Here is a 22,390-nt window from a genome sequence, read left to right as displayed (position 1 = left end):
CTTTGACAGGACATGAAACCATCTGTTGCTTCTGGTATTGAACTGAGTAGATTCAGTGACACACCAGCAGATTCTTCCTTGGAGGACTTGTTTCAGGAGCACTTAGCTGAACCTTCAACTTCTGCATCTTCTGCTCAGTTAAGCCAACACAACAAAAACGTAAATGAATCTGGAAAAACTGACCTGGCAAAAAAGCTCAAGGCTACAATGGTTCAGAAACAAATAGAACATGAGAAATGCCAGAAAAGTGGAGGCGACCTGATGTCTCTCATGATGGGTGTTCTTAGGGAGGATGTAATGGGTATTGATGGTCTGGTAAGCAATCATGATAACTGTAACTGGCTAATATAATTTTCTGTTCCTTTTGTTCTTAATAGAACTGGAGCGCAATAAGTTGTACTACATATTCTGTTCAGAAACCCACTTTCTTGGGAAGATCTTTACAACTTTGATGACTGCAAGTGTTTTGACCTTTGGACTTGCAGGTATTTGATGGCAAGTTGTCTGGAGAAAACCTTTTTCCTCCTATACAGGTGCATGCTATTTTCTGAATATCTGAAAAATTACTTGTCTGAACTGTTTCACTTGTGAAGTTATTCGATCTTTTCGTAGTGATGAATGCTTCTTGTATAATTTTCTATTCTCAGAATCTTACTTTCTCCATAATAAAAAAATGTAATTATGTCCTGGATTCATTAGAAAGATTAAGCTGTTAATTGGTTGTAACTAGACTATTTATACCATGTACACAGCCAGAGGCATGATCACAGTGCAATTCCTAGACATTTTAGTTAACTTGTTTTTGTAAGAGACCTTGGAGTTGAAGCCAATGATGTGAAACTTCATTCACATCACAATCAGAATTTCAAGATTTATATGTAATTTTTATATTGATTTAAAAATGAAAGGTAATTTTTATATTGATCTAAAAATGAAAGGTAATTTTTATATTGATCTAAAAATAAAAACTAAATTGAAAATTTTTGAAATTTAGTCAAGATAAGAGAGATCTGGGAAAAGAAAAGAATAGATGTGAAATGGACCAGCTGCTTCCTTAGGTAAGTGTCTTTGCCACTTGGCAATGGATGACCCCTTGTTTTATTCATCGTTGTTTTGCTTTTGTCAAACATATGGTTAAATCTATATTCCTCATTCATTATTTTTGTTAACTAGTAAAGTAATTTATTGTATACTTAAGCTTGTGAAGGAACATGCTGTCTGAAATCTTATCGAACAATCTTTTCATAAAATATAACTAGTTAAAAGTAATGGGCATAAACTGCCTGAATGGTATTCATTTTTTTTTTACTTTTTTTTGCTCTATTTTGGGGTTGGCAAACTTGTAAAGCAATCTCGATCTGTTTAGGTCTCTTCAAAAAAGGTTAAAGTTCATGTGCGAGAGTCAATGTACTGTCCTATATAAAATGATACATGTTTGATCTCATTATGGGCAAAATCGGCATTCCTTTCCTGGTTTCTATATTCTACTCTCTTGCATGATTTTCATCACTGGTTTTAACTATTTTTCGTGATAATCTGTCCACAAGTGAATTATGTTTCTTATATTCATTTTGCTTTTTTCCCCTTTCATTCAGGCTGTAGAATTCAGCAAATTAGTTGGTTCATTAAAGCAAGGGGAGCCAGAAGATGTGATTGTCTCTGCTTGTCAAAAGCTTATTGTTTTGTTTCACGAGCGTCCTGAGCAGAAGCATGTTTTTATTACTCAGCATGGTTTGTTGCCTCTGATGGAACTCCTTGAAGTTCCAACAACTCGTGTGAGTAAATACTATTTATGATAGTTAGTTTACATGTTTGGGTTCTCTGATAATTGTTTGGTAGAGCAAACAGCAACCTGGTTTTGCAGGGGTCGGCCTGCAAATCATTTTGAATTGGTTTGCACACAAACTGATGATCTATATTCTATAAGTGCAGGTTATATGTTCCGTACTGCAAATTATTAACCAGCTGGTGAAAGACAATGCTGATTTTCAAGAAAATGCTTGTCTGATTGGTCTGGTGCGTGTTTTCTTAACAAGATACATTCTGTCTTCAGTGTCTTAGGTTTTCAGGCTTGAAGCCATGGTTGTCTTCAACAAAAACTTCTTAATATTATTTTTTAGCCCTCCTACCCCTGTTCTCCATTATTTCTGATGAGTGCAAGCAACTTGATCTACAGATTCCTCAAGTTATGGAATTTGCAGTGCCTGATCGGCCTCGTGAAGTTCGTATGCAGGCAGCATATTTCTTGCAACAGCTTTGTCAGTCAAGGTATTATTTTGGGTTTGTGTATACTATTCTCATGGAACTAAACTGCTTCAACTAATTTTTGACTCTTTTTTACAGTGCCTTAACTCTGCAAATGTTCATTGCTTGTCGTGGAATACCAGTTTTAGTGGGGTTTCTGGAGGCAGATTATGCAAAGTACAGGTATGGACTTTCCTGTGTTTATATTACAGATACCTACATACTTGATCACAACCATATATATATATATCAGATTAATAGCTGCTATTCTTGATTATCATCATATGTGTCATAAGAACAGATGACTTTTCTCTCCAATTTTCTTTCTCCTTTTTTCTGCCATGAAGTAACTGATATTTTCCCTTTGATATTCTCCTCAGGGAAATGGTCCATCTTGCTATTGATGGCATGTGGCAGGTCTTCAAGCTCCAATGTTCCACACCAAGAAATGATTTTTGTAGGATAGCTGCTAAGAACGGGATACTCTTAAGGCTTGTTAACACCCTTCATAGTTTAAATGAGGCTGCTAGATTGGCCTCCATATCTGTAGGTGGTGGGTCTGCCGGAGCTGATGGTGCAACTTCACGACCTCGTTCTGGTCCTTTGGATCCTACCAATCTTTTTTCTGTGCAATGTGAACCTCTTCCCTGCTCTGATGAACATGAACCTTCCAAGGTTAGACTTGGACTGAATGACTTTCCTCTGTTGGCTGGAGCTCTAGATTCATCTAAGGCTTTGGTCTCACATTCTCAAAGGCCTGATCAGCATCCTGAACCATCACTAGTTTCTAGGTCTCTGGAGACTGTAAATCAGGAAAACCATAGATCTTCAACAAGTAAGGACGGTGCAACTCCTATTTCCAAGGATTGGGATCAATTGGATCTGAGGAAAGCTGAATCCTCCAAGGCAGAGTCTGACACTCATAGACAGCAGCGTCTTACTAATCCAAGTAGGTTATCAGTTGATAAGCCTTTGAAGCAGCTGGATCGTTCATCAGACGGAATGGCTGGCAGCTCTAATACTCAAGCTTCTCATCATGAGCATGTCCAACCTCTCCTAAGCTTGCTGGAAAAGGAACCTCCTTCACGGCAAGTTTCTGGCCAGCTTGAGTATTTTAAACACCTCTCTGGTCTGGAGAGGCATGAAGGTATTTTGCCACTTTTACATGCAACTGCAGAAAAGAAAACGAATGGTGAACTGGATTTTCTAATCGCAGAATTTGCAGGTAACTCAGTTTTCTATGTGAAACATAGTTTTTTAATTAATACATATTCTAGGAATTTGTGATTTCATAATAAAATTTGCCTTGATGGTAGTCTTTTGATATTCAAATGCAGTCTATCTGTGCTAAATGCCCATAGCTAAAGTTTGGGATTCTAAAAAGTCTACCTTAACCACTTATTTTTCTTGAACTTCAAGATATTGGTGGTTAACGAGGTGATTACTCCAGAGTGAGAGATAAGTCTAAAAGGATGTTCACATGCTAAGACAATAGGGCAGAATTCCGTACTTGTGTGTGAGCTTTCTTAAAAAATACATTTTGTCTTTGAGATATGGCTAAAAGGATCTTCTCAAGCTAAAATAAGGGAAAAGATTTCTAAACTCATAAAATCTAGGATTCTTTAGCCAATCAGTTTCAAGAGACTAGATTGCCATTAAATATCTTGGGCTTGCAAGTTTGCTTCCCAGATACTTCTTCTGCAGGTCTTTCTATTCCTGTGTTTTGTAGGTTGAATTTGAAGTGTGATCCTTAAATTGGCAAATATGATTATTACTCATTAAATATCTTAAACTATTATGACCCTTGGATCCACTAAAAGGAAAAATAAGTGACATTTCTTTAAGATATGGAAATTTCTTAAAATATTTTCCCTTCCTGGTCCTCTTTATGTTTTACATTGTGTGCTCTTTTATATACCATGTTATTATTTCTAAAATTGCTGAAAAATCTGGCATAATTACAATTGCACACATGTTATTAAACCCATAAATCTTTGTCATCCATCCTACCATTAAGTAATTCATGTTTCTGTTCTGACATGATTTTCTTTGCTTTTCTCATAAGGTCTTCTTTTTCCTGCATTCTATCCTTTTTCACATCTGACTTTCTCCTTTTTCATGCTGCATTTTGACTATGGAATAGTATGATGACTTAGTCCACCATCAGTTTATGCCATTTACTATAATTGCTATATGACTGCTACCAGAAATACCTGGAGGAGAAAATGGTGTATGGACCCTTTTCATTGTATTCTGAAAATCTAGTTTCCAGTTATCCCTAGCAAGCTATGCTAGAAGGGTTTTGAACTTTCTTTTCCATTATGCAGAACCAAATGTAATGTGTTGTTCCACCTTGCTTTTCCTTCACAGCTAGTAGCTTCATCATCCTCTGCAATATCCATGACTTCCTGAGTCAATGTACTTAGCAATGCCATTATAAGAAATTAATGGTAGTAGATCATGTAAAGTTGAAAAATGTTGTATCCCTTGGGTGAGTCTCTTCTCAGTGAGATTGAATAATGTCATATGCATTTTTTGGGTGCTATTCTTGGCAACCTCATCAACCTGTGCATTAGAGCTGACTTCCTGTGTACGCTGTGACAAGCGTGCTACATAATTAATCATGTGAAGTTGAAGTAGAGGTCATGCTTAATCGACAAGGCAGGTCCCTTTGGATGATTCTCTTTATCCAGTAACATTTCAGTGATTTAAGAGAGTTCTTTCCACTTGTTTCTTTATAGTACGTTTTGAAGATACTAAGGAATTGAGCTTAATATTAAATGGTTTCATTTCACTTCTAAGTGAGTTCAAGTTTTTCCCTTCTAAGCAATGAATGTTCTAGGAACTTGCCCGTGAATGAGTGTGCAATGTTTGGCAATTTCAGCGATACAAAGGCCAATATAATTTTAGTCGAAATGATTGGCGTGATGGGGAGATTGAGATGCTTTAGTATCTTGAAGTGCTTGTAAGCAGAGTTTTAGAAGGCAAAAGGCAAGGCAGTAGGAGTAATTTGAAGTGAGGTATATACCTTGAAATATAAGAAGGTGAAAGCTTGAAAACTTAGTAGTAATAATCGACAATACAAGAAGCAGGGGGGTATTTGAAAGTTGCTTAAAGTTAAGGTAAAATGAAATTAATATCAAAATTGACATAGAAAAAAGGTGGAGTTGGAGTTGTAATATTTAGAGGTGACCGAAATTGCTTCAGAGAACACTCTCGCCACCCATAAAGTATGAATGTGTTTAAACCCAAAGTGGAGCTTTTTTGCCTTTAAAATGCCTTGAGACAACCTTTGAGGCACAGGATTTTTTGGAATTTTTCTTGTAAGAATCATTTGTATAAGCATTGAGCAGTGTTGTTAGTATGATAACTCATGGATGTTCATTCGGATATAGTCAAGGGGTGTCGATTATGGGATAAACTCAAGCTGTTACCTGTTGTATGATGGTACAGATTTGAATTTTTAGGAGCTAATCTGAATATTTAGGGGAGGCACTTTGGAAAGATTCAAGGGAAGTAGTTTTGAGGAAACAGTGTTCCTTTTTATTGTTTGTAAGGTACTTCAAGCATTATGGCTTCCAATTCTTCTTGGTTCCTGATCTTGTTCGGAAAAATGTGTTTGTGTAGGTGGTGGTGTGTGGAATCCGATGGTCATGAGGAGGTGACTTTTTAGGAGGCAGCAGTGGTGGATATTGGTAGTGGTGTGGAGGAGGACAATGCTTAGATAGTGGTGGTGTAATGAAGTATGCGGAAGAATCCAAGAATGCCAAAGCATTCACTATGTCCAACACGGACAAATGAAACAAGCATAAGAGAGGAAATCCACCAAGGGATATACGAAGGGCCTTATAATAAGGCTACACACATAAAAAGAATATCTCTTTTATTGGAGAGGAGCTCTCTAAAGCAATACCAAATACAAGGGGGGTTCCCCCTATTTATAAGAAAAGGGAGACCAAAGGGGGCTCCCAATAGAGTCGTTGGGAGCCCCCAACGACTCCATTGTGGGGCCCCTTTTGGTATCCCAAAACACATTTTAGAAAAAATAAAAATAAAAAACAAGAAAATAAAAGAAATAAAACAAGTACCCCTATTGGGTACTTGTGAAAAGACCATAATACCCCTATCGGGTATTATGGTGAATACATCTATATTTATATATATAGATGTATTATTACATATGTCTTAACACCCCCCCTCAAACTTTACGGGGAGATGACCGAAAGTTTGCCAAGAAGGAACAAGAAGCGCGGAGCAGACAGGGCTTTGGTAAAGAAATCTACAAGTTGATATTCTGAAGTGACATATGGCAGTGTAACTGTCCCACGAAGATATTCATCACGTACATAGTGACAGTCCATTTCAATATGTTTAGTCCTCTCATGAAGGGTATGGTTGCTGGCAATATAGATGACAGTTTTGTTGTCGCAACAAAGCTTCGAAGCACCGGTAATTTCGACTCCCATATCTTGAAGAAGACTTCGAAGCCACACAAGCTCCATTGTAGTAGTTGCCATAGCCCTGTATTCTGCTTCAGTAGAAGACAATGAGACTTTCTGCTGTTTCTTGCACCTCCAAGCAATTAGCGAATCTCCTAAGAAAACACAAAAGCCAGTAGTTGAGACTCGATCATTTGGGTTTCCTCCCCAGTCAGCATCAGTATAAGCCAGTAAATCTAAGGAAGAGAGTGAGGATATGAATAGCCCTTTAGTCAAAGTATTTTTGATGTATCGAATGATCCGAAGCACAACACTCATATGCACAGATGTAGGGGCATGCTGAAATTGGCTTGCAGAGTGCACATCATAAGCAATATCAGGCCTGGTGATAGTCAGATAGGTGAGAGAGCCAATGAGTTGCCTGTAGGGCGTAGGATCATCCAGCAGAACTCCATCCTCCAGTCGTAGTTTAGCATTGATAACCTCGGGAGTCTCCACCTTTTTTGTCATCTGAAATCCCAGATTTGGAACATATGTCTGCAACAAGCTTCATCTGTGACAATATATACCCTCGATGAGAGTATGTTACTTCTATACCAAGAAAGTACCTGAGAAAACCCAGATCAGACATATCAAAATTATGTTTTAACATATTTTTAACATTAAGAATACCACTTTCATCATTGCCAGTGATGATCATATCATCAACATAAAGCAGAAGGATGATGATACTATTACCTGCACGTTTAACAAAAAGAGCAGTGTCAGTATAACATGAATGAAATCCCAATTGTAACATGATAACACTAAATCTATCATACCAAGCCTTAGGGGCTTGTTTAAGGCCATATAAAGCTTTTAATAATCGAAGAGTTTGACCTTGGTTAACACTAATTCTCGGCGGAGGGTCCATATATACTTTTTCATTCAACTGACCATTAAGAAAGACATTTTTAACATCTAATTGAAATATAGGCCATTTCTTAGATGATGCTACAACAATTAGAGTTCTAACGCTTGTCATGCGAGCCACGGGGGCAAAAGTCTCCTCATAATCGATGCCATATTCTTGTGAATATCCTTTAGCACTAATCTAGCTTTATAACGTTCTAGGGAACCATCACTTTTTGTTTTGACTTTGTAGACCCACCGACATCCTATAGCTTTTTTATTTGGAGGAAGTTGAACTATTTCCCAAGTTTTAGCCTTATTTAAAGCATCTAGTTCAACTTTCATTGCTTCAACCCAATGAGGAATATTTTTTGCTTGATTATAATGAGAAGGTTCATAGTAAGAATGCAAGGCTATTAGACAAGCTCTATAGTTAGGTGAGAGAGTTTCATATGAGACAAACCTATTAGGTGGAATTGATTCTCTAGAAGATCGCCTAAGGGAGGTTTCTTCTAGGGGTTCATTAAGCCACAAGATTTTTTCTAAAGCACTAATAGGTTGTGCTTCCTCACGCCGAGTGTATACTTGGAGATTGTCATCATTAGTTGGTGATACATCATTATCATGAGAATCACGAGTATTTTCTAAAAATTCTGGATGACTCAAAGAGTCATCATTTGAATCTTCTAAAAGATCATTGATAAACATATAATCAATTTCATTTGGTTTTTCCAATATTTCAAATCCATTTTCATCTTCTAAAAAGGTCACATCTTTGGAGACATAACTTATTTTTTTATAGTCAAAGCATCTATAGCCCTTTTGATTTTCACCATATCCTAAAAATACGCATTCTATTGCTTTAGGTGACAATTTATCTCTTTTATGTAAAAGAACAAAGCATTTACACCCAAAAACACGAAAACGATTGTAGTCGGGTGTCATATTGAAAAGTTTTTCATAAGGAGAGATATTGTTCAATTTTGAAGATGGCATTCTATTGATTAAATAGGTGGAGGTTAACACGGTTTCGGCCCAAAAACTTTTAGGAATATTTTTAGAAATGAGTAAAGATCTAGTGGTTTCTAAAATATGTCTATGTTTTCTTTCCGCTAGGCCGTTTTGTTGAGGAGTTCTTGGACAAGATTTTTGATGACAAATGCCATGTTGTTTTAAATATGATTGAAACTCATTTGATAAGTATTCTCCACCCGAATCAGATCTAAGAATGAATATTTGACTTTGAAATTGATTTTGAACTTTTGCATGAAATTCTTTGAAGAAGTTAAAAACTTCCGATTTAAGGTTAAGAAAATAAATCCATACATATCTAGTATAATCATCAATAAAGGTAACATAATATGAATAACCACCTTTGGATAGAACCGAAGATGGTCCCCATACATCGGAATGCACCAATTCAAAAGGTCTTGTTGTCACAAAGGTTATAATAGGAAAAGGAATATACTTCATTTTTCTAAAAATGCAATCTTTGCAATTGATATCTTTTTCTTTACAAAACTTGTTTCCAAAAGGAAAAAGATAAATTTTAGAGTAACTTGGATGTCCAAGCCTTTTATGCCAAGTTTCAATATTTTTGTCTTGGACATAAGTACAAAATGAGGTATTTGGAAGCATTAAGTTATCCATAAAATAAAGATCTCTCTTCCTATGGCCTTGCCCAATCCGCTTCCCGGACCGGAGATCCTGCACAAAGCACCCTTGGGATGAGAAAGATATTTCACATCCATGGTCGGCAATTTGAGAAACGGAAAAGAGGTTAAGATTTAATTTAGGAACTATTCTAACTTTTGGAACAAGAAAATTTTGAACGTTTTTAGAATCAAAAGTTCCAATACCATTTATTTTGAGAAAAGTTCCATCGGCCGTAGAGACACAAGATATTTTTGAATTGGTGTGCACGTTGATTAATGCATTTTCATGAGGAGTCATGTGAAAAGAGGCTCCGGAATCTAAAATCCAAGAGTACGTACCAGGAGGTGATGATGAGGCAATGGCGGCACCGGAGGTGGAAGAAGTAGCCTTTAGAATTTGTTGGAGAGCCAAGGAGATTTGACCAAGAGTATCTTTGAGATCCCCGTTCTTGTCGTCATCTTCTTTGGTGGATGATTCCTCAACGGAAGCCACCTTTGGCTTGAATGCCCCATTTAGCTTTGGGCAAATGAGTTTAATATGTCCCGGCTCATAACAATGATGACATATAATCATTTTTCTTCCACCACTCCCTTGCTTACCAAAATGAGGTGGTTTGTATGTTTTAACATGATTGCCGGGTTTAGATACAACAAGAACTTCATCTATGCTTTTACTCATGTTATGCCTAGTCTCTTCTTGAGTAATCTCGGCAATAGCCTCTTCTAAAGGAGGAAACGTAGATTTATGGAGAAGTGAGGATCTAACTTGTTCAAATTCGGGACGAAGCCCAAATAAAAATTGAAACAATCTATCTTGTTCCATTTGTTTTTGTCTTAGTTACACATCCTCCATAGCCACCCATTTAGGCTCTAAAAGAGCCAATTCATCCCACAAAGGATTTAGAGCACTATAATAGTCTTGTATGCTCATGTCGTTTTGTTTTGTGGTTCTCACTTTTTCTTGCAAAAAATAAGCTCTTGCAAGATCCTTTTGGGTAAACATACCCTTCATAAAAAACCAAGCTTAATTTGCCCAGCGGAATTTTGCAATATTTGCACATACCTTAAGTTCGACATTATTCATAAACTATGTCACATGGGTGCGGGTGCGGGTGCGGGTGCGACACGGGTGCGGCGCAATTCCAAAAAATTTGGACACGGGGACTCGGCTATATATATATATATTAAAAAATATATATTATAAATATATATATTTTAAATATTATAATTATATATATAACAATAAATTAACACATAAAGATTGTAAATTTTAAAGCAAAAAAAAAGCAATTCTTAACAACACAAACTTACCAAAATATAACACATAAAGAAGCTTGTGAGTGTGATAAACAACAAAACTTATCATAAATCTGCCTCATCGTCTGAATTAGAAGGAAGAACAGGATCGAGGTAGTCCATGTTGAGAGTATGTAAATTATGTTCTCTCTCCAAGTCAAAATCTTCTGGATTTACATCCCAATTCTTGGATGGTCCACAACTGCATCAAAAAATCACTATATTAGTATCTAACTTAAAACTTTGAATACAAATATGAAATATTTAAATACAAACTTTGAATACAAAGAAAAAAAAGTACCTATACTCTTCTTTGGTGCGGCGAGAAATTAATCGTAGATTTGAGTGAACATATACCAAATCCTCTGCTCTTTTACTAGTGAGTTTGTTTCTTTTAATGTTGTGAATTTGAGCATATGTACTCCAATTTCTTTCACAACAAGATGATGTAGCAGGTTGGGATAACAACTTCATTGCAAGACGTTGCAGATTTGGTGTCTCTGATCCATATGTTGCCCACCAATTAAGGGGATCTTCCTCGTCCCTTGCCACAAGTGCTGCTAAAGAATCAAATCTTCCAGTAGAAAACTTGCCAAACTCACTATTTACAACCTTAAACATGTGAGGATCATTAAAAACTCTTCCCAAATATATCATTCTATTTCTTGATATCTCAGGATCTTCATTTGGAGAAACACGACCAACACCTGCTGTCAACCATTTTTTTGCATAGTATTTTGGATTGAGAGAGTGTGCCATGCAATGCAAGGGTGTATTGCTTTTATCCCATCTTCTCACTAAAACTGAATGTACATGATTGTAAAATTCTGAATCATCAAGTGCAATATCTTTCTTCTCATGTTTAAAAATGATACTTTGAACTTTTTCAATCATATTGTCCCACATTTCATAAATTCTATGAAGCATGGGTACATCTCTGTCAACTTCTCTCAGCATTTCCCAAATAGGCTCTGTAAATTCAACAAAATATGTAATTTTATCCCACCAAAAATCATCACAGATGCATTTTTTGATAGCTTGAGCCTTGACATCATCTTCAGTACGATAAAAATCCCAATCTTGATCAGCCACCATCATCATCAATGCATTCTTGAGTTGCTTAATTCTTTTTATCATAACAATTAGAGAAGCAAAACGAGTTTCAGCAACTTTCAGTAACTTGAGATCAGAATGCCTATTAAATATAGAAAGGGCATGATGATGGTTTACAACAAAATTTCTAATATTTCGAACATCATGCTCTATTTCCTCAATCCATAAGCACATTTCATGTGCATGTGCATCATCTTTTGATGGATTGCATATACTCTTAAGTGCCAAATTTAAACTGTGTGCTGCACAAGGAGTCCAAAAAATATGTGAATATGTATCTTCACTTGCCAAATTCATTCCTGCACGACTGCAAACTGGAGCATTGTCAGTAATGATTTGCACCACACTTTCTTCACCCACTTCTTTTATCACTTCAACAAATAATCTCTTTAAATATTCAGCATCTTTATACTCTCCAGATGCATCAACAGTCTTCAAAAAGATTGGCCCATTTAGTGAATAAGCAATGAAGTTTATCAGTGGTCGCCTTTGTATATCAGTCCACCCATCAGAAACAATCGACACTCCATGTCGTTTCCATGCAAATTTTTGGGTCTCTAGCAAGTCTTCAATTCTATTTTTTTCCTCTGCAAGAAGGACTGTTCTTAGTTTTTCTGAACTAGGAGGCACGTAACCACTCAAATTGCAATTAGCCAAAGATGTAATCATATTTTTCCAATATGGACTTCTAGCTACATTAAAAGGAATTGAGCTTGAGTAAAAGAATCGACCAATCTTTTTATCAATTTCTGCTCTTGCCATGTTTTTGAATGACGCTTGTATTGTTTTATTGCTTTCCATCTTTCTTTTCTTTAAAAGCTCTTCTTGTGTATCACTAGCAGTAGGAAAAGACAAATTAATCAAATCGCTTTTCATCTCTGCAATTTTCTTCTTTTCAGCTTCCTCTTGTTCTTTTTTTAATTGCTTTAACATGTCTTTGTCAACCCCAGAACATGCCCTAATTCCTTGACCACGAATATGCAAAAGATGTGCTTTCACACGCGTATAAGAACCTGTGAAAACAGTCTTACATAGATTACAATGAAACTGCACATTCCCACCACCACCACTACTAGCTTTTATCCCTTTTGTCACAAGTCTCCAAAGTGGTTGAGAAACATCTAATTCAGGGTTAGAACTTGAACCAAATGTATTGACACTACCGCTAGAACTCGCCATTATATCTGAAAAGTGAAAACTGAAAAGAAAATAATTAAATAAGTAAATAAAATAAAGTTAATAAAACAGGGAATATTGGAGGGGCTGAGCCCCTCTTCTGCGAGCAGAGGGTGCAGGGAGGGGGGGCGAGCCCCTCCTCTGCGAGCAGAGGGTGCAGGGAGGGGCCGAGCCCCTCCTCTGCGAGCAGAGGGTGCAGAGAGGGGCCGAGCCCCTCCCCTGCGAGCAGAGGGTGCAGGGAGGGGGGCCGAGCCCCTCTTCTGCGTGCAAAGGGTGCAGGGAGGGGGGCCGAGCCCCTCCTCTGCGAGCAGATGGTGCAGGGAGGGGCCGAGCCCCTCCCCTGCGAGCAGAGGGTGCAGGGAGGGGCCGAGCCCCTTCCCTGCGAGCAGAGGGTGCAGGGAGGGGCCGAGCCCCTCCCCTGCGAGCCGAGGGTGCAGGGAGGGGGGCCGAGCCCCTCCCCTGCGAGCAGATGGTGCAGGGAGGGGAGCCGAGCCCCTCCTCTGCGAGCAGATGGTGCAGGGAGGGGCCGAGCCCCTCCCCTGCGAGCAGAGGGTGCAGGGAGGGGCCGAGCCCCTCCCCTGCGAGCAGAGGATGCAGGGAGGGGGGCCGAGCCCCTCCCCTGCGAATCGAGGGTGCAGGGAGGGGGGCCGAGCCCCTCCTTTGCGAGCAGAGGCTGCAGGGAGGGGCCGAGCCCCTCCCCTGCGAGCAGAGGGTGCAGGGAGGGGGGCCAAGCCCCTCCCCTGCGAGCAGATGGTGCAGGGAGGGGGGCCGAGCCCCTCCTCTGCGAGCAGATGGTGCAGGGAGGGGCCGAGCCCCTCCCCTGCGAGCAGAGGGTGCAGGGAGGGGCCGAGCCCCTCCCCTGCGAGCAGAGGGTGCAGGGAGGGGGGCCGATCCCCTCCCCTGCGAATCGAGGGTGCAGGGAGGGGGGCCGAGCCCCTCCCCTGCGAGCAGAGGGTGCAGGGAGGGGCCGAGCCCCTCCCCTGCGAGCAGAGGGTGCAGGAAGGGGGGCCGAGCCCCTCCTCTGCGAGCAGAGGGTGCAGGGAGGGAGGCTACGAGCAGGGTCGACATACCTGACGGAGGAGGAACCGGTGGCTGCCTGTCGCCGGAGTTCGGATCGCCGGCGTGGTTGCAGGAGAAAGCTGCAGGGGCTGAGGGGGAGAGGCAAAATCGAGAGGGTAAGCCCCTCTCCCTGTCGATAAACCCCTTTTAGGGTTCGGCTGCCAAAAAAAATTGGATCTGGGTCGGGTTTGGACCCGACCCGACCCGGATCCAAAACAAAATTGAAAACTCGAACTGGACAATTTTGGACTCGGTCAAAGTTGACCGAGTCCAAAATGTGGTCGGACTCGGCCCGGACTCGTTGATCGAGTCCGACTCGGAGTTGACCGAGTCCGGGCCGAGTCCAAAGCCGCACCCGAGTCCGCACCCGAGTCCGTGCGTGTCGACGCGGGTGCGGCAACCCTTTAGCCGAGTCCGTGTGACATAGTTCATAAACCATGCTAGGATTTTTGCATGGTTGCTCTCCCAATCTTCCATTTGGTGATGATAATCTTCTATGGCCTTGAGACGAGCATCACCTTCAAGTGCTTTCTCTTGATCTTCTTCCATCTTTGTGAGCTTAAGTTGGGGTTTCGGAACGATTTTCATTACATAACCCCAAAGCTTCTTGCCTTTGAGATTATTCTCCATTGCGGATGCCCACATCATGTAATTTTTTCCATTGAGCTTGAATGATAGATCGATCTTGACTTCCATTGCTACAAAATGAAGATGTGAAAAAGAAAGGAAGTAGAGAGAGACACGATTTTACCTTAGAAGATCGTATGGCTCTGATACCATGTAATGAAGTATGCGGAAGAATCCAAGAATGCCAAAGCATTCACTATGTCCAACACGGACAAATGAAACAAGCATAAGAGAGGAAATCCACCAAGGGATATACGAAGGGCCTTATAATAAGGCTACACACATAAAAAGAATATCTCTTTTATTGGAGAGGAGCTCTCTAAAGCAATACCAAATACAAGGGGGGTTCCCCCTATTTATAAGAAAAGGGAGACCAAAGGGGGCTCCCAATAGAGTCATTGGGAGCCCCCAACGGTCACAATTGTGACCGTTGGGGGCCCCAACGACTCCATTGTGGGGCTCCTTTTGGTATCCCAAAATACATTTTAGAAAACAAAAAAAACAAAAATAAAAAACAGGAAAATAAAAGAAATAAAACAAGTACCCCTATTGGGTACTTGTGAAAAGACCATAATACCCCTATCGGGTATTATGGTGAATATATATATATATATATATATATATATATATATATATATATATATATATATATATATATATATATATATATATATATATATATATATATAGATGTATTATTACATATGTCTTAACAGGTGGGCCCCGGGGGGCAGGGGTGCTAACAGTTGTGTTGTTGGGGTGGTGGTGATTGCTTCAGTAGTGGTGGAGCGGCTATACTGATATGGAGGAGCCAAGGACTGCTTTGGTGGTAACCGTGATTTGCGGTGGCATAAATGTGGTGGGATGTGCAATGTGGTGTTGGTGAGTACTGGTAGGCGGTATGAAGGGTACAGGGAGCACATTGGTGATCGTGGGCAATAGTGATGGTATGGAGGCCATGAGAAATGGTCTGTTGGGAATGTGTTGAGAAAATGAACGTTGAATCTGTTGGAGACAGCCTGAGACCACCGGAATCCTTTAGAAACAAGGAACTGTAAATATCTCCTCAAGGGGCTCAAACAAGAGCAAATCAGTGATTCGGAAGCAGCAGACTCCATGCCTATTTTTATGTTTCATTCATTTCCCTTCCAAATAATTACCAAATCCTCTGTGGTTGCTTAAACTCAAATAACCACCTCCGACACCCTCTCAATTCCTGCAGCCTAAGGTAAAGCGTGTAAATCTTAAAAGCTAACAGAGGAATCAGACACTCAACTGGGTAAGTTGTTTGCAGTGCCTCAGATGCAATGCTGAAAAGATTCAGTTAGGTGCTGAGGGGAGGAGTAGGTCCTCCCTTGGATGAATATGTTTTGGCATTTGGCTGATTAAGGGGTATCCCTACTTGTCTACTCTTAAATAAACACAGACATATACATAGACAAGTGAGCATGTACACACACATAATGTATTCCAATATTATTAATTAACCAGATGTTTTCTGTGCTCATTGCTTATTTCATTTTAATATCTTTCAATTATTTTCTATGTGAAGATTTATTTAGCACATAGTTGAGATTGGAATCTTAAATTAGGTAAAATTCGATCTTCTTTAAAATGGATGTTTTGCACATATATAGTTTTGGCTTATGTTATGTACTTGTATTAGTTGGTTGTTTACAGTAAATGCTTTTTGTGGTTCACAGAGGCTTCTCAGCGTGGAAGAGAAAATGGTCCACTAGACTCAAGTTTGAGGCTTTCTCCCAAAGCAACCAAAAAGGTTGGCCCACTTGTTTCAGGGTCATCAAATACCACTGAAGGAGCTGCTTTAGCATCTGGACTTGTGTCACAGACTGCATCGGGCATATTGTCTGGTTCTGGTGTCCTCAATGCAAGACCAAGAAGTACAACATCGTCAGGGTTACTGTCCCATATGGTATCCGCATTGAATGCTGATGTTGCAAAGGAGTATCTAGAGAAGGTAGCAGACCTTTTACTTGAGTTTTCCCGGGCAGACACTACCGTGAAGTCTTACATGTGTAGCCAAGGTTTACTGTGTCGTCTTTTCCAGATGCTTATTAAAATTGAGCAGCCTATCCTTCTAAAGGTTTGTAGCAATCATTGATTGGTTAACTAAATGTTTGTTACTTTAGCTCTTCCAAATACTAACAATCTGTGAAATGGTTCTCATTGTGTTTTTGAGTGCAGGTACTGAAGTGTATTAATAATTTATCAACTGATCCAAACTGTTTGGAGAACCTTCAACGTGCAGATGCAATAAAACATCTGATTCCAAATCTTGAACTCCGTGATGGGCCCCTAGTCCCCCAAATACATACTGAGGTCAGGATTCATGAATTTCTTTGGCTTATTGAATATGTAAAGAGCTTGACATCATTCCTTGGATCATGGTCGCCGATGCTTTGAACCTCACCGAGGACATGGCGTTGGATAGAAATGATTGGAGGAAAAGGATTCATGTGGAAGACCCAAAATGAATTTCTTTTTTGGTTCATATCGCTGACCCCAATTGTTTTGGGATGAAGGCGTAGTTGTTGTTGTTGTTGTTGTTGTTGTATCGGTATTTCAAGTTTTGCGGATAATATCGGCAAATTATTGTGGTATTTTCAAAATATCACCAGAATAAATAATATTGGTGATATTATCATGTCATTTTTGAAAAAATATTTTTGTACATTTTAAGCCCAGTTTTGTATATTTATCTGTTTCTTTTGTGTTTAAATTTTTTTTCAAACTTCTTTCTTTTTATTTTTTGTGAGAAAAATAATACAAAACCTATTATTTTCTTATCTTTATTTATTTATGTTTTTTTAAAATTTTTAAGAGTTCCAAGATTTTCCTAAGAAAATCCACCTTTTGAAAAATATGCCGAGCAAAACCCTCGGCAAGAAATTGCAGAGAATGACACTGATGACTATACATTTTCTTTTTTCTGTGGCAAATGAAATATTGTTAATTAGGAAATGGCTTTAATTTTTTTGCTTATAGTTGTCAAGGCATAAGGATGTCCTCGTATCCTATGAACAATAAATTCATAAGCTAGTTCATCATGGAACAACGTCAATTGTGGGAACTTCATCATATTATTGGTTCCATTTTTTGTTCTCTTTTCATCATAATATGTTGATATGTGATTGTTGTTGAAAATTTCCATATAACAAGTTAGTCCCGTTTCAGTGTTCTATGTTAGCTCCTGCATTATGCATTTGATTTGTGTTCCATGCCATGTTTTGGTTTCAAGTTACAAAGAGCTTTATTTCTTTGAAAGGTGGAGTTTGGTTTTAATTTGGGAATGAGATCTGGAACATTACCCTTTTTTTCATTCTTTCCCCTATCTCTGTTTAAGCTGCATGATATATACTGATTCTATTTCTGATATGTTGGTCGTTGAAGGTTCTCAATGCACTGTACAACCTTTGCAAGATAAATAAGAGAAGGCAGGAACAAGCAGCTGAAAATGGAATCATTCCACACTTGATGCGGTTTATCATGTCTGATTCTCCACTGAAGCAGTATGCCTTGCCTCTGTTATGTGATATGGCCCATGCATCACGTAATTCGAGAGAGCAGCTAAGAGCTCATGGAGGATTGGATGTATACCTTAGTCTATTAGATGATGAAGTGTGGTCGGTGACATCACTGGACTCTCTTGCAGTATGCTTAGCACATGATAATGATCATAAGAAAGTGGAGCAAGCATTATTGAAGAATGAAGCTGTCCAGAAACTGGTGAAGTTCTTCCAGTGCTGTTCGGAGGCATCCTTTGTACACATTTTGGAACCATTCTTGAAGATTATAACGTAAGTTCTGCCTTATTCTTTGGATTTATTTAATATGTTAATAAAATATTATCAATAATTTAGTTGAGTACGGTGGCTAAATAAGTCATGGTTGCAACACAGAAAATCACCACGGATTAATACAACATTGGCTGTTAATGGACTGACACCATTGCTAATTGCAAGACTCGACCATCAAGATGCTATCGCTCGTCTAAACCTTCTCAAACTGATAAAGGTAAGATCTCTTTTCTAGGTATACGTTTTGATTTGCTTTATAGATATTTTTGTTCAATTATAGCCACCTAAATAGTTGGAGGTGGGAAGATGTCGAGCATCCATATAAATGCTCAAAGCATCTATTTTGCACAAGCTGGTCAGGCGTCACCATTTGCACACACACACACAGAGAGAGAGAGAGAGTATTCCAGAGCCTGATTTACTGCTGGACAATGGGTTGCAAGCATACGTGTATTTTCTTGTGCTCATTTATCTTGATCAGTACTGATAATATATGTTTTTCTGGGCAGGCTGTGTATGAGCATCACCCTCGGCCGAAGCAACTCATAGTGGAGAACGATCTGCCACAGAAGCTACAGAATTTGATCGAAGAGCGTAGAGATGGAGAGCGCTCTGGGGGCCAAGTCCTGGTTAAACAGATGGCGACGGCGCTGCTCAAAGCTCTCCACATCAACACTGTTCTATAGCACAGTTATGGCGTTTGTAAAATTTGTGATTGAGCCATTATGTAATTAGTTTTCCATATTTTGTATAATAGGAATTCTTACGGGAAGAAAGGTTATTGGGATAAAGGCTGCTTGTTTTTTTTGTCTGGCCTTTCCATAAGCTGTAATTTAACCACTTTTTTTTTACCGAGTTAGTGTATTTTTGTTTTGTGAGAGCAATAATTCCTGTACTAGTAGCATTTTTTTTTTCAATGAGATTTTTTTTTTCTATTTTTCAGAAATGAAAGGTGACGAGAAGTCAGCGGAGGACAAATAGAGATAGGCGATTCCATCCAATACGGGATTGGCCAATCCCATACAAGTTTGTGTTTGGCCAGTACAGAGAAACGTCAAAAAACGTCTGCTTCAATTTGTGAAATAACGAAGATACTGAAGATTCAGCTCCATGGATTAGCCTGTTGCGTTCCCCACCATACCCTCCACTAGGGCTGTCAAGGGGTTGGGTTTGTATGGGGTACCTGACCCGAACCCGAATTCCTGGGTTTGATCATTTAAAATGCTGTCTAAAATAATATTCGGATTGACCTAAACCTGAGTCGAGCAATATGCTGGCTCTATTTGGGTCATGATTTTTGCAGGGTACCTGAACTGACCTGGCTTTTTGGCCGGGTACCGACTTGATCTTAGTATTTTTAATAATTTTTTTTTTCTGAAATTATCCAGGTCTGGGTTTGGGATTCTGTTTTCATGACCCGATCATTAATTATATAGGCGGGTGTGGGCCCGCTAAATATGCCGAATTTGTAGAGAAGCCACTATATTTTACAATGACCCACTTAGGCTCAACACCATTGTTGTCATGATCAATCCATTGCTCGAAGAAATCAAGAAATTTGGCCCAGCGCTTAGAAATGAAAGAAGCCTCGTGCCGCGATCTGCAGAGAAGAGCTTGATTCAGGTCCGAGAGATTCCAGATGCCAAGGCCTCCCCTAGAGCGTGGTTTGATGACATAACCCCAAGGAACGTGATCCTTGGATGGGCCACTACCACCCCATAGGAACTTCCGGAACAGCTTGTAAATGCGTTGCTCGTGTTTCTTAGGCAGATGAAACAAGCTTAATGCATGCATGGGGAAAAGGCCTAGAGATTGACGGATGAGAGTTGCTTTACCAGCTTTGGAGAGAAAGTGACTGCCGTGAATCCAATTTCCTGGAAAATTTATCTTCAATGGAAGCCCAGAAGGGGCTCCGAATGTTCTTCTGCAATCCAAGCATCATTCAGCAGCAAACTGAGATTAGCACACCCAAATAAAATTTCAGAGGGGAGGGCGTTAAGTATTGTGAGTTTGCCACTTTTGTTCACTGATGGACAGTGGTGTCCTGTCGCAGCCTCAAAAGCTTTAATAAGGAGTCGGATACGGGACATTTGCTGAATTGAGGCAACTCCCATAATTAAAAAATCGTCCGCATAACAAAGACTTCGCCAACAAGATCGAAAAGCATGGGGGTATGACAGGCAGCCCTGACGGAGTCCTCTAAAGATGGAAAAGTTCCTGATTTCCCCATTAATGGATACCACCACTTTGTCAGTCAAGATGAGGGCCTCAATCCAATTTCATGTCCTCCACTCCATCCCCGGTCCAATCGGGGTGAGGCAGGGGCGGGGCACCTTTTTCTCCCGGTCCACTGCCATCCCTAGGCAGCAAGTGGAAGTTCGTTTGGAGGGTGTGGGTATACATACTCAGCTTGGAACTTCATTTTGGCATGAAAGGAACCATCTAAAATTCCGACAGGCCCTAAACGTCCCCGCTATGATTTTTGACCAGCTGAGATGGGAAGACTTCGGTGCCACCCTTCACCGATTCAGGGCTGCTCCCTTTCATGTTCATTCTTCTGTTATTCTAATGTAGCCTGTATGTTTGCTGTTGTGCTGTATTGTTTCTCCCATTCGAGTGGTTTCCTCATCTCCTACTGTTAGTTGTTAATTCTACTGCAATAACGTTTTACTTCAAAAAAAAAAAAAGCAAAAAGAATGGCGGAAGTCAATGAATAAGAGAGTGGACGGACTCCTTTGCGAGAAGAGTGCAGTTATGAATGGAGCGCAATGCATACTGGTTGGGAGAGACCAAAGTTGGAGGTAATGGCATTAACTGATTGGCCAGGATTTTTGCCAAGATTTTGTAAATGCTGCTCAAGAGTGAAATTGGTCGAAATCTGCTAACATCTTCAGCATGCGGGTCCTTTGGGACTTATTATAGATTTCAATACTGCAAATAACTGCTCATCATCATCGACAAAGATCAGTATGAAATTTCTTTTCAAGATGCTTCTGAGCACCTAAAATAAACGACACAACCAATCAATGTCGTAAGAATCGTCTTGGGCCACGAATCCTATTCCAAATGATTCAGGTGAATCAGGCAATACCGATTCAGAGCTGATTCGGCAAATTTTAATCAGAGAATGACACGTGTCATAAAGTTATTAAAATAATATTAAATATATAAAAATATTGTAAATTAGTTTTTGATTTATTTGGAAATTAGCCATTCAGGTCTGTTATGATCGATTTTCTGTCCATATGACACGTATCGGGCGATTCAAGCCGATACTGACAACATTGCAGCCTAGTATCAAGCAAATTTCCAGTTGTTGCATAACCTAGATCTGGTTGGTTGGAACAGCCAGGGATAAAAAATCAGCCATGTGTAAGAAGGATTTCGAGAACATAAAAAATCAGCCTCACAATGCTCTAAAATTTCACGAGATAAACTTTAAATCAGCGACCCCAAGGGTGGTGATACTGTGATAGGTTTTTTCATGATTCATTTACCACAGAACAAAATTCTTATCAATAGACTTAAATAGTTAAATATGTTTTAAGAATAGAGAGACATGATTCATGTTGCACCAAAATCCAATTGTCAAAAGAGAAAAAAGACTTCCAAGTTTCTAAGATGTGAAAGATGATTTCTACTCAACAAATCATGATAAACCCATGCATATAATTTAATCAACCTGAAGATACGCAAACAGTCGGATTCTTCCCATTGATATCAACAGTTATCATACCTGTATACCAGTACTTCCCAAGGGTTAATTCTAATTTTTCTGTATAGGGCAGTTCTGCATAAGAAATGCACAGTGGAGGACAGGCTAGTAAATGACATTCAAAGGTTTTTTTAGTCGAAAGTATCTCCCTAGGGTATAGGGAGTGTGCCTACCGCTGCCCTGCGTCTGCTTTTGGGCTCTACTGTCATCCAAAGATGGAGTGCATCAGGGGGCAGCTAAAGTGTCTACAGTTCAGGTCTACCCGGACCAAACCCTACAGGGTTCAGGTATGGCGAGAAATAAGAAGACCCGATTAAGACCAGGGCTTGACCTACTTTGTACATTTGTGTCTAGAGT

General features: G+C 39.6%; 1 protein-coding gene across 1 annotated transcript in view; it reads left to right on the top strand.

The window, feature by feature from the left end:
* Window positions 1-19,220, top strand: part of LOC149834054 (MAP3K epsilon protein kinase 1-like) — a 45,466-nt gene extending 26,246 nt beyond the window's left edge. Inside the window, exons 13-24 of the mRNA XM_090011194.1 lie at window positions 10-315; window positions 486-533; window positions 1,596-1,775; window positions 1,933-2,016; window positions 2,177-2,268; window positions 2,344-2,427; window positions 2,625-3,469; window positions 16,204-16,604; window positions 16,706-16,840; window positions 17,912-18,318; window positions 18,421-18,535; window positions 18,828-19,220. Of these exons, the coding sequence (XP_089867320.1) occupies window positions 10-315; window positions 486-533; window positions 1,596-1,775; window positions 1,933-2,016; window positions 2,177-2,268; window positions 2,344-2,427; window positions 2,625-3,469; window positions 16,204-16,604; window positions 16,706-16,840; window positions 17,912-18,318; window positions 18,421-18,535; window positions 18,828-19,004 (2,874 nt within the window). The 3' untranslated portion in view covers window positions 19,005-19,220. The remainder of the gene's footprint in view (window positions 1-9; window positions 316-485; window positions 534-1,595; window positions 1,776-1,932; window positions 2,017-2,176; window positions 2,269-2,343; window positions 2,428-2,624; window positions 3,470-16,203; window positions 16,605-16,705; window positions 16,841-17,911; window positions 18,319-18,420; window positions 18,536-18,827) is intronic.
* Window positions 19,221-22,390: the final 3,170 nt, after the last annotated feature.

This window comes from Nuphar pumila, chromosome 6 (genome assembly GCF_984573655.1).
Source record: "Nuphar pumila chromosome 6, dmNupPumi1.hap1.1, whole genome shotgun sequence".
Taxonomy (NCBI): domain Eukaryota; kingdom Viridiplantae; phylum Streptophyta; class Magnoliopsida; order Nymphaeales; family Nymphaeaceae; genus Nuphar; species Nuphar pumila.
The sequence above is the reverse complement of the archived record's forward strand: the minus strand, read 5'-3'. Positions and strand labels throughout refer to the sequence as shown.